Source organism: Anarhichas minor, unplaced genomic scaffold (assembly GCF_050575085.1).
Source record: "Anarhichas minor isolate MPS153535 unplaced genomic scaffold, ASM5057508v1 ptg000024l, whole genome shotgun sequence".
Taxonomy (NCBI): domain Eukaryota; kingdom Metazoa; phylum Chordata; class Actinopteri; order Perciformes; family Anarhichadidae; genus Anarhichas; species Anarhichas minor.
The window spans coordinates 9,601,826-9,614,764 of NW_027466470.1; the positions used below are offsets into that span (position 1 = coordinate 9,601,826).

Genomic DNA, 12,939 nt, shown 5'->3' on the forward strand with positions numbered 1-12,939 from the left:
TCCATGGCTAGCACAGAAGTCCAACAACAAAGCACCACTTGGGTTTATGTCAGGCAGGCCGTTCCTCCCAATCACCCACCTCCAGGTTTCCCCATCATTACCCACATGAGCGTTGAAGTCCCCCAGCAGACCTATAGATTGCCCAGTCGGCGCCCTTTCCAGAATGCTACCCAGAGACCCTAAAAGGGCCGGGTACTCCGAACTGCTGTGCAGTGCGTAGGCACAAACAGACAGAGACTTCCCCTCAGCGACTTGCATTTGCATAGAGGGGACCCTGTCGTTCCCCGGAAATAACTCCAACACAGTGGAGCTCAGCCGGTGGCTTGTGAGTATGAGTCTGAAGAGGACAGACAAAATGTAAAATTAAATAAATAATAATATGCCCAAAATTGACATTCTGTTTTAATTTCTAAGCGGGAGATATCTTGATTTCTTTTCTTTTCTTTAAAATAAATAAATAAGATAGTTCATACTGATTAGCTACATTGCCACTACCGTATTTATATTCCAGGAATAATGAACGGATACCTTGTAACCACCCCCGGAGAGATACGGCTCCACGTAGGATGGAGCTAGGTGTCCTTTGTTTGTTTATATCTGCGTGATATCTAGCAGCCTGTGGGAAGGAAGCTGGAGCTGAACGCGTTCGGGGAAAACTTCATTAGATCGGTCCTTTTTCCGCCAATGACATTGCTTCAATTCAACAAACTATTATCTCTCCTTTGCTGCAATTTCCCGTCAGGCTCCATTGTAGAGGTGTGTGTGTGAGTGTGTTTGATGAGTCGAGTCATCCTAGTCATCAGCAGCACTTTTTACACAGAAATCTACATATCACAAATTCCAAAATCTGTCTACGGCTCAAAAATTTAAATACAGTAATTGCACGTCAGCGTCGCCAAAACTTTGGCAGAAATAGGACAAATTAATTCAGTGAAATGTTGAGAATTATTAGACTCGTAGATGTGTCGATGATGTGAAGTAATGAGTCACTGCGACTGTTCCTTTATAAACTTATGCCTTCCTTTATTGGACGTGACATTGAAAATGAAAGGAGTATTCTCATACAAAAGTCTTTTGCTGAGCGAAAGCATTCAAGCCTCAGAGAACAACTGAGTGTTAATAAATGATAAGCAGGAGCGACTCATCTAATCGTTATTGTTGTCTTTAAAATCTGTGTTTGTGCTCAGACGGACTAGATACTGTTCACAACATTTGTGTTTTGTTTGAGTTCATTAGAGGACGTTCATCAGTGTTTCACCATCACAACCACAACCATCGCGACCCAATTCACAATAGACCTTATTTATATATCGTTAGCAGAGTGAATTTGTCCCTGACTGCCATTTCCAATTATCACCTGATATTATCTTAAATATAACCAGCCATTTTGAAAATATATATATATACACGTTTCATCACAACTTTGTTATTAGTGAAAACTCATTATTTTTACTAACTCCCAGCAGCAGAATGTGCGCTAGCCTTTCATATTAGATTCAATGCTATAAGTAGGCTACGGTCATCAGATCAATACGAACATTCAGGCTCCCTCGTGTGGCTCAAAGGTCTATTGCAGATATAGATGTTAAGTCAATTTATTTGGTGACTCTCTAACAACTCTTGCGAACCCCAGTCTTTGGAAATGACTGGTTTAGAAAACAGAACAATTTAACCGAAAGATAGTGGAAGGTTCCCTGCTCTACCACTGAGCCACAGTGGTAGAGCAGGGTCATCCTTCAATCAGAGGAATTGCTAGTTTATGTCGATGTGTCCTTGGGCAAGACACTTAACCTTAAATTGCTCCCACAGGCTGTTTCTGCGGTGTATGATTAGGTGTGAATGGATAGTTAGAGTCCTGATGGGCAGGTGGCACCTTGAATGCGTGAATGACGTGTAGTGTTAAAGCACTTTGAGTGGTCGGAAGACTGGAAAAGCGCTACACAAGTACAGTCCATTTACCATTTTTCCATTTACCATCAGCAACTCAATGTCTCAATGACATTCATGTAGATTTAGGAATCACAAGGAGGAATTTGTGCCGGTGGTTAACAGACAGACTATAGGAAAATAAATCAGTTTTTGTGGATAGTCTGATTGTCTCTTCTGCCTGTTTGTTAGGTTTTAAACTTTTGTAAGATTGGGATACTTAGATAAAATAAATATAAGAACATATATAAGAATCCTTTCACGCTCATTAACCCACAAACACAATGCACTTACAATCTAAAGCCCTTAAATGTGCCATAAAACAATGTCTTGTTGTTGAGAAGCTCAAGAGCTTAAGGACAAGACACACTTCTTCTGCAGATATTGGTAGAAACAAAGCAAACTCTCTCATCATACCATCATCCACACATCTGCTGCAAATATAGATAGAAATATCGATACTTTTTTGTATTTTTCAGACTGAGCCAACCTTTGTTTTCTGAGGTGTCATGTCTGCGTGATTGCAATGACGAGTAAGTAGTAGAGGGGAAGGGACGCTGCATGTCTGTATCGACGCTGCAGCACCACAAAGAGAGTAGCAACAGCAATTTACAGGAGGGACAATCCATCGATAAGTTCTCAGAACGTTCATATCACTCAAGAGTACTGCAGACTTCTTTCACTCGTAACGGGAGAGGAAATTGGTTATACCCAAGGTGTCTCTACAAAATCAACACGCCAAGTTGCACTGTGACATTATACCTGTAAGAGATCTTGGTTTGTTTTAAGAGCTTTAAATGTTATTTCTGTTGTTTATAAGTCAACTGATTAACGATTTACAGCTCTGTGCTGATAACTTTGTGATATCTGAACGTGTCAGTTGACCTTAAACTACAGATAAAACTACAGCACAGAACAAACATGTTTATCTTCTAAACCAACAATTGTTGGTCTATAAATGCAACCCGCAACTGCGCATTTACACTACATTACATTAAGCAACAAAACGGCATTGTCAATTATGTTTCGATTACGTTTGAGGAGGAGACGCTTTGAAAGCTTAACATGTGAGATTCATGACCTGTAAACTGTGATGAAACAACAGAGCAAAGGGAAAGACCAGGTCAGACCAGAACGCAATAAGCAGAGTATAAAAAGTATTCCAAAATAAATTGGAAAGGATATTACACAAGAGGAACTATACGTTTCTGCAATGAAAGATTTAATTTGCAGAGTCCCAGAGTCATTAAGTCCATTTTCACTTTTACTTTTACATCCTCGAGGGAGGGAAAATCCAGGTAACTTTATACTTGGAAATACAATCTTTTTTTGCTTCATGCGCTACTGAGCAACTTTCATAGGAATGAATTATGCGCCGCCTCCAACACTGTATCCAGTTTGTTTTATTCATCCACAGTGTACACCCCTGAAATATTCCCTTTCTCTGTGAAATACGTCACAGTGCAGAAGCCACAGACGCTCTAACTTCCGTCTCACTGGGATTTTTTTTTTTTGCCACTGTCGCTCATGAGGGAATGCTGGGTCAGTAATGGATTAAGGTCTAAGTGTCATGAGATAACAGATAACTGTTATGATTTAAAGCTATATAAATACAAATTGATGTTGTATATCATCACTGAAAGAATTGAAATTGTACATCATCACTTGTCTCTATTCAAACACAGACATGCGTACTATCCCACACGACTTACTGTGACGATAAGGCCCCTCTCCTGGAAGTATTTGACCAGAGGAATGGTGTTTTGTTTGAAGTTGGTCAGGCGGCGGTCGATGGCTTTGGGGTTGTCGTCCGGTCGTCCCTGCTGCTCGGCTCGTTTCTGCAGCCTCTCCTTCAAGCGGTGGTTGGTGCAGGCCAGAAACACCACCAGGTCAGGAGTGCAGATCTGCCGGGAGAGAGAAAGACGCGCGGAACATTACAGCCAAACCTTTGAGCACTCGGATAAACCTTCATTTACATGCGATGTTCATGATCTGACCCGTTTCAGAGCTACAAACTTAGCAGCCGGAAATTGAGCTCAAGGTCAGTCTCATTTTTTAATTCAATGCGCTCAGGTCAAAATGTCAAAAATGCAATTCGCACCAGAAAAAAAGACTTAATTGTCGGTAAGGTCAAAAGAGATTGGATATATATTACAAACAAGCTCTGAGCAAAGTTATCTCGTCCAGCTCAAACTACTGCAATCAGGAGATTGTGTAATAGCTACGACAGGCCTGTTGTCGAGATATGATGGCAAGAAAATACACACTGGCTATTCTAATTTGAGGGAAAAGGTCAGGCAACAGCAGCAGCGCTGACTGAGAAATGGAGATTTCATTTGTGAAACAATGAGCTTCTGTTATTACAAAGTCCAAAACACAAAAGCATTCCTTAGTAACCAACGAGTATGCGGAGTAAACAGGCTGAGCTGCGCGTTGGCTATTTAAAGATCAGTGAATGATGATGATGTTATCTATCGAATACAAAGCAGCATCAAAGGGCAAATAACTCAGTTTCTATGGCTGTGACCTCTTAAGTTGAGGCCAGTCGTTTTATAAAGAGGAAAGAGTGTTAAATGCTCTCCTCATCTTGAACCTGACAACTAGTCAGCCAGCTCACCACCACTGGGAACTTCTCTTTAATACGATTCATTCTCTGTTGTTTGTTTCCCTGCTTTGTGAGATGAAATGCACTCAATGAACACACCAGAGTCCGGCACACACCCAGAGACAAAAATGGCTCAGATGTGGTTGTTTATAGAGGCACAAACCACTCGGCAACAGTCTTGCAAATCAAAGTTTCTAGTTCCATAATGACATGAACACTCATACCCATTGTGATTTTTCTCCAGCTGTGCTGTTAATGTAGTGCAGCCATCAGATGCCGGCTGCCGTTTTGTAACAAGCATTATTAGATTTATCATCATTAAAACGTCTCCAGAAATGTATAATCATCGCATCACATAACAGCATCTATTTTCAGAAACGGTTCTAATGCCGGCAGTTCTGTCGGTGACGCTATCTCTCTAGCTTAAAGGCCAGGAAGCATGTGGTATAAACTGACACACGCACACGCACACGCACACACACACAGAGTCCTAAAAAAGGTGACGTTTACTGGACTCTTGTGCCAAACACAACAGCTAATACTCTTCTGGGATGTTGAACTAAATTAGATTTCAGCATTAAAATGCTGAAATGTCCTCTGTGAAGCTAAATGTATGATACCGATCATGTCACTTACAAAATATAGACATCATATACCTTTTAGCGTTTGAGGAATTTACACATTCACTTATATAGTTTATCATGTTCGGTGGGGACCACTATGTATAGATATCTGTACCAAGTTTTGTATTTGGTTTGGTGAAGAAGACCTGCATAAAAGAAGACAACAAACAGCTGTTCCAACTTTAGTTGATCACGATGGACTCTTTCCTGAAATTGATCCAGTTAAATCTGCTGTTGATTAAGAAACTGATTCCTGGCGTCAGTACGGACCGCTGTTTGCCTTTCGTTCTGCTCTGCCTTTCTACGCATGTGGTGCTGCTGACTCTCAGTCGCCTCCATCTGTCTCCATGAACCAGAGTTCTGGGGTCGTTTTCTCTCCTTCTCCCAGCAGTTCTCATGGAGAACAAGTCAAGTCAATTTTATTTACATGGCCCAATATCACAAATCACAACCTTGCCTCAAGGGGCTTTGCAATCTGTCCAGAATATTAGACACCCTCTGTCACGGGGCATGATGAGGACTCAAGCGCAGACAGTCAGAGTAGGGGAAAAAAGGTCTTTAATAGCTCACAAACAAAAACAGGTAATCCAAGGACGAGACAGGGGGGGTAAATCCGGCAGGACAAGGCAGGCAAAAACAGGGCAGACAGACTGGGAAACCGGGAACAGGAAGAGCAAAACGGGCGGGTAGGTAGGAAACAAAAAACAATGATCTGGCAGTGAGTGAGTGAAAGACAGGGGTTTAAATAGTGACTAGGCAGAGTGAACAGGTGAGAGTAATGAGCTGATGAGGTGAGTGTGACTGGCAGGTGCACTGAATGAACTGATTAGGTGAGTGAGGAGCTACAGAAAGAAACAGACACAGAACACACAGGGCAAAGCCTGATCGTGACACCCTCTGTCCAAAGAGGATTCAGATAAGGAAAACCGTTTCTTCAAAAAGGACTTAAGCGAATAATCGATTATCAAAATTGTTGCAGGTTTGTGTTCTGTCGATCAACTAATTTAATTGAATAATCGACTGATTATTTCAGCCCCACTTCAGTATCTTCACAAGAACATCGTCATAACTTTCTAGACTGTCACTGGGACAGTAACAATGGCATTTATATTAAAATACTCTCCCTTTAACCCACACTTCTATTACGATTATTTGTCCCAAAGTAACCAGAAAGGTTGTCGTCTGTGACGTTAACAAAGGATGGACCTCGATCTTCAACTGTAACCTGCACAGATCTTTGCAAATGTCACCTTTATGCTTTTCATGCTTATTCTTACTGGATATGTATCTAGGTGCAACTTTCCTGAGGAGTGAAAACTTTTTTTCTTCCTCTTACAAACATGCAAGCTTTGTTAGCTTGCTAAAATTAGAATTACATAACATTACTGTCTTTGCAACTTCCCTTTGTAAGCCTCCAGAAATGTCGGTCTCGCAGGAGGGGGTAGATTAAGCCAAGTGCATTTGCAATATGCAGTAAGCAATTCTTCTCAAAGCAAAATGTTCACTTCTCTCGGAGAGGAATGTGCAGAGAGAGTTATGGCGTCCACAAGAGCCTCCAAAGCAACGTAGCTGCTGCTCTGTTTTGTCCTCTTTGTTAAAGCCATCATGATGGGTGAATAATTAAAAGACAAGATGACAGCTACAAGCTGCAAACTGACTCATCAGTCGCAAACGTAAGCCAATTGGCATTGTATTACAACTATTTTCATTGTTTTGTCAAAAACCCAAAGATATTTAAATGACAATGATATATAACAAATCCTCATATTTGAGTGGCAGGAACTAAAGCATGTTCGGTCATTTTCCGTGATAAGCAACTATAAGAGTAGGATTGATTAATTGCTAAAATAGACGTGTGTGTGTGTGTGTGTGTTGTGGATTTAGACATACACAGGTAAATTGACAGGGTTGAATAGACGGACTGACACCTTCGTAGTCGATAGGAGTGGATTTAAAAAGCTGGAGGGAAGAATGGAGGTTTGGACGGTCTCACCGGGCCGCTATAAAGAGGAAGAGGACGGATGGCGTCCCACGGGAGCGCCTCATAAATGGCTGCTGTGATGTTGTAAAGGGCAAAGTAGCTGCATGGGGTGAGGGGAGACTAATCCAACTAAAATGGATGCTGCAGGTTCCCAGAGGATCACTCAGAGCTCAGTGCTGGGGAATATGGTATGCAAAATAAAGCACTGAACCTTCTAGAATATGAATTACATGATGCTTCAAGTAGCAGCAAGTGTGTTTGAGATTCATTTAGAAAGTCAATGAATCACTCAATCAGATTTAACCCTTTGAAGGTCTCCGCAAATATTCCGTGGACTGCAGCTCTGCAGAGGGAAATGGTTTGTGCTTCAATGATGTGTATTCGAGCTTGACCACATTCATTAAAAATGCTAAACACACTTTCCGCAAAGGTGGAAGACTGCAGTGGGCCCATGAGGTCTACTGGAAGCAATTGTGAAGAAGAGTTACTTTAAACAATAGTCACACCAAAGTTATTGTAAAATAATCAAGCTAGAAGAAAAGTGGAGTCACAAAAGCAGAGACTGCTATCTGAGAGAGAAGGCAAATCACCAGAGATGCTCCACAACAAAAGACGAGGCAGGAAGTTACGCCAATGGTGTAAAATGATATACTCTTCCTGTCCCCTATACGTGGGCGTGGTCTAATAGGCCATTTATTTTTTCACAGCTAACAGCCATATTTAGCATCGTGGAAATTAGTTAGTTACGGCGCTTGCGAACGTTAGATGACGGTAGCTTATAATTTGAACATGTTTGGCTATACTAGCTCCAGATCTCACCCGAGTGTTGCTGAGACAGAGACGGGTCTCGAACAAAGTTCATTTTCTCCTTAATTAGTTTGCTTGAGTATCAGAATGTCCTGAAGATATGCGGCTTGTGAAAAATGGGTCCAATATTTATCCTACTTCAGAATACACAAAAGTTGAATCAACATCTCTTGAACTGACTCTAAATAAATCTGATTGTTAATGTTTAAAACGACACCCATGTTGTACCACAACTAGTAATGTGTCAGATTATTAGAACCAGCACTAATTTGCTTCGCAAGAATCCAAGTGTCTCTAGTTTCACCCATCTTCAGATCAGGATTCCAGACTCTCTGTGACTTTGTAGCTGAGTGTGTTACTTTCTATCCCTCTTCATCTGTCTCGGCCCTTCATCTTTATTCACAATGTCTTCTCTGTCATCGTCTCAGCTTCCTCTTCTTCTTTACGTCTGTCTGTTAAGCGTCCAAGTCTTAAGTGTTCTTCTGCTGTTCTACTGTCATATACTACTGTTATTTACTCTCTTTGCTCCTAAGCTGCACAAAAGCTCCTTTAATAAAGTTGCCACCTAATTCTATTGTAAATCCCAGTGCTTCTGTATCTGTGCATTATTGGCTGAGCGGTCATCATCTCCCGTGCAATCACCAACGTCAGTATGAGCCTTTTCTTTAAGCGGTTGCCGGGACACGGTAATAACACACAACTGTATACATGTGTTATCTACGTGATTTCATCTCCAGTGAACTTCCTCTGGTCCTTATCTAACCCCCGGGGCCCATTTACAAACTGTCATCAACCCTTTCAGCAATCCTTTTATGCAACAATTAAAATAACATCGTGACAATAAAAGAAAAATAATTTAATTCTGTGGTTATCTATTACGAAATGTGATTTACCAAATTATAAGATGAGATATCAAGCTACATTTTAATTATGAGACTTCCAGGCTCCTTGAATGTGGAAATGCCTGTTAGTGAGTTAGCCACTAACTGTCTGTTTATTTTCTATTTACAGCCTCAGCTGATGTGGAGACGCCGAAAGGAAGGTAATCACATCTGATCTGCTGATTTGTGAGTCCTATCAATGAGAAGTAGGGTGCGTGATTGTGTGAGCGTTGTCTGTTTAGAGATCCCTCTCTCTGTACATGAGCCAGCCACACGTATCATCTTGTTTCTTTGCCTGGGTTCCTCGTGCAGCTTTCAGACAGAAAACATGCACTAACTGGAACCTGCTGTCAGACGAGGTGGACCTTCAGACACCAGACACCACATTACAAGATCTCATTAGACTTGGTCTCTTTACAAAAAGAGGGAGAGAATATAACAATTACACAGGAGAGACGAGAGACTTTAACAAAAACACGAGAGAAGGTTAGCCGTCCACAGTGGTTAGTGTTACGAGCCAAAGAAACCAGCCACAATGCCTACATCAGTTTGCTTCGCAATAGATCAGGTAGGCCAGAAGGATTCAGAGTACAGGACTATTTCTAATACAAACATACACAAATGTGGAGGAAAATGATGCTAACTTGTTATGTAAAGGAAATGAAAGTAAAGAAATAGAAGAATTAGTTACAGTAGTTAAATAATGTACATCTTAATCACCCACCACACCTATTTGATTGAAGGAAACCTAAATAAATATGCACAAAGAAAACAGCATTTAAAGAGTGTTAATGCTAATCTCCATCATGCCTGCAGTGGATGAATCTGACTTAATTGTTTGAATCACAACTCAAAGTATGGCTCATCCTGATTCATTCATTTACCTTATTAGTTTTTTTTATATTTATAAAAAGTCAACAAGACAATTAAAACCTTATTTGAACAGAGATTCTAAAATTGATTAAAACTAAGCTTTTGATTCATGAGGCTTTTAGGCAGTGCTACAAAGTGAGGGAAGAAGCACTAAGGTTACCTTACAGACTGAATTTAAGGGGGAAAAAACTCAGATATCAGTTCAACATCCTCGCTAGTTAACTGGACATGCTAGCAGACCAAACAGCCCAAATCATAAATATCTGTCATATCAACATATCAATACTTTCTTAACAGAATCCTCATTTAAAAAAAAATCTTACTTGAATAATTCAGCAATTTATCGCAAACACAAAAACAACAAACATTCCAGCAAATTTAGTGAGAAAAGCAATCACGAATTCAGTCATTTGGGAGCAATAATTACACAGAAAGTCAATGCAATGGTGGAGGGAATGGAATATAAAGACAATCTCTAGTTTCACTCACACCAATCAGTGATATTATATTTAAACCAAACGGAATAATAATACGGCGACTTGCTTTCCCTGCAAAACATTCTCATGAATCACGCACCACTCTGCCGAATGACTAACTCTGGAGCAGGGAAAATATTCACCTCCTGGACTGTGATTCCTGTTAATGGGACTTGAGACCCTAATGGCCTTCTCTGTCGTTCCCTGTAATGCAGCTAAAATGACCAGATCATAAAGTCAATCTTAATCCACGCTGACCTGATAGACCCCAAACCATTCCCCAACCACTCCAACAGTCATTCAGTGCTCATTTACAAGTTGATGAATGTTAAGTGAGTTCAAATGTGCGAAAGATAATCAATCTTTCTAAAAGCAATCGACCGTTGTGTCACATAATTGACCACTCAACTTTGAAAGATACATTTCACTTAGTGGGCTCCAGCTTAGACAAAAACACTGTTTAACATTTTGTACAACAGCCATTCGTCGTTTATCGTCCTTGCGTTGCTTATTTACAGGACCTGACTCTTCATTTAACTCTTTTTTTCATGTTTTGCCAAACTGGCAGGTGGTGTTTTATTGATCCTCAGGTAACGGGTCAAAAACATCCAGAGCGAGTCGACAGCTGTTCGGTATTTCAAGGCTTGCTCAGGGACACTTCAGTCGAGGCTTGACGACACAGATTGTGAGCCAGTCTGCCAGACAAAGGGCGGAGTCCTTGCTCAGTGTGCCGCTACCTTCAGGATCACGAAGCATTGACTGGGCAGCGGAATGGAAAACCGATCTTTCACTGTTGAATACGTGAGCAGCAGCTGAAACGCGTGTTCTTCAGGCCTAGTGAGCACGAACACCGTGAGATGTAAGTCAATACTTGCAGGAAATATTACACAGTAGACAAAGTCAAACAGTCCACCTGACGTTGCAAGCACACTGACTGATTCATAGCTCATATTTCAGATGCAAATAATATCCAGCCAATAACACTATAGAGTCAATACATCAGTGAGAGAATAAAACAATGAAGGTGCGTTGCTCCATACAATCTAAATGTACAGTCATCAGTTATATAAAACTAAACTTTTTGGATAAACTTTAAAACTGATTCAATATTTACAACTTATAAAATAGTTTAAATTCCCTGACAGTGAACCCGAGGCAGCATCTGATATCAAATACACCAAACTCTGGCGGTGGTGTGCGACCAACTTATTTACATATTTGGTTCATAGCAGAGGCCACCTGAATAGCTCATTGTGCATGTTGGACTCTGAAACTTGTTGAGAGTGAACATTGTTATCTAACTCGGGTGAAGTCTTGAAAACCGGTTTTAAACTCAGCACAAAATGTTGTTCCACATCGTCTGCACTAAATGTCACAGCCAGCTGCCCCATATGCTGTTGAACAATGTTTCTAAATGGCACATTAATGGTGGCTGCTATCATGTACAATTGAAATGATTGCGGATAGGAGGGGTCTGCAGATGAGGTCAAGAGTCTAGGACTGAAGAAGATATTCAACATTCTTGGCCAAAAGAAAACAAAAAAATCAAAAATATTATTAAATCTAAATATTTACCGATGTCAGCAAGCATCTGAAAAGCCGCAGAACTCACTGATATAACGTAAAGATATCTTAGTATGGACTCAAAGTATGAAAAGGCCTTAAGAGGTAATCCTCTGTTTATGAATAAACCTGAACTCACCTGGTCTTCAAAGGACAAGGCCTGTCCCACGTCTCGAGGGAACCCATCTATGACGATACCATTGGCATCTGGGATCTTCATGATCTTCTGCTTTATCTCAGTTATTGTTGTCTCCTGGAAAACAGCGAAAGCAACAGGATTCATAATTACATGTAAATGTCAAAAGAGCAATAAACAAGACAATCACCGGCAGGGGATTCATTTGGAGTTCCAAAAATACAAACAACTGTTGATTGAAATTCTGTCTTTCCTAACTCACATTTCACTTTACTTTATGCCATTTTAAATGCTTAACAATGTGGGCAGTTCTCTAAACGAGCAACTGGTTGTCACAGGACATTTCAGCTACGAATTATAAAGCAAAGAAGTTTATTGTTGTAATTATAATCTGCTTTTCGAGCGGGAGTATAAAGGAGGAGGTGAGTTTATTGTAGCAATTCCCAGATTCATCAAGGTTGTAGATTAGTTAAAACCCTTTGATAATGAATAATGAGTAGCTGATTCAGAGTCATAAAGAAGGTAAATGGAAAACTATGACAACACATTGGAGAATTCCGCAATATAATTCATTTGTTTATCCAATTGTACTTTAATGTATCTGAATGCGGCAGAAAAACTGTCTTGATTGCACCTGAGGCCACAGAGTGCCAGCATCGTTTAGCATCATTTACTTCCTCGTGGCCGGAGGTCAACATGTTCTAATGTATGTCCTCGAGCTGAACGCATCATACAATATGGCGGAGATACATGAGCAACGCTCAGATCTAAAAATAACATCCGTAGCGAACGCCGAGTAACACAGACGTTTAATTTCCCTCCACAGACAGAATAGAAGCAGTAGCACGACAGACTACACAGAGATTAAAGCTCTTCTAGATTCCATCGAACAGATTAATGTAGTGTAAACTAAAATGAGAAAAGCTTATCTGAGAAAAGCTCTCTGATCCACTGCATGGCTGGATTTCTGAGCTCTCACAGGAATGCTAGAGTCAAACAATCATCTCTGACCGCCAAAGTGCCGATCTATTTAAAGCACTATACCAGCAAACCAACAGTAGCTGGACA

At 40.6% G+C, this 12,939-nt stretch overlaps 1 protein-coding gene across 1 annotated transcript in view; it reads right to left on the reverse strand.

The window, feature by feature from the left end:
* ak5 (adenylate kinase 5) overlaps positions 1-12,939 on the reverse strand; it is a 52,669-nt gene that overhangs the window by 28,489 nt on the left and 11,241 nt on the right. The window contains exons 5-6 of the mRNA XM_076097291.1: positions 11,875-11,988; positions 3,639-3,830 (exon numbers count right to left, since the gene is read on the reverse strand). Coding sequence (XP_075953406.1) covers positions 3,639-3,830; positions 11,875-11,988 — 306 coding nt within the window. The remainder of the gene's footprint in view (positions 1-3,638; positions 3,831-11,874; positions 11,989-12,939) is intronic.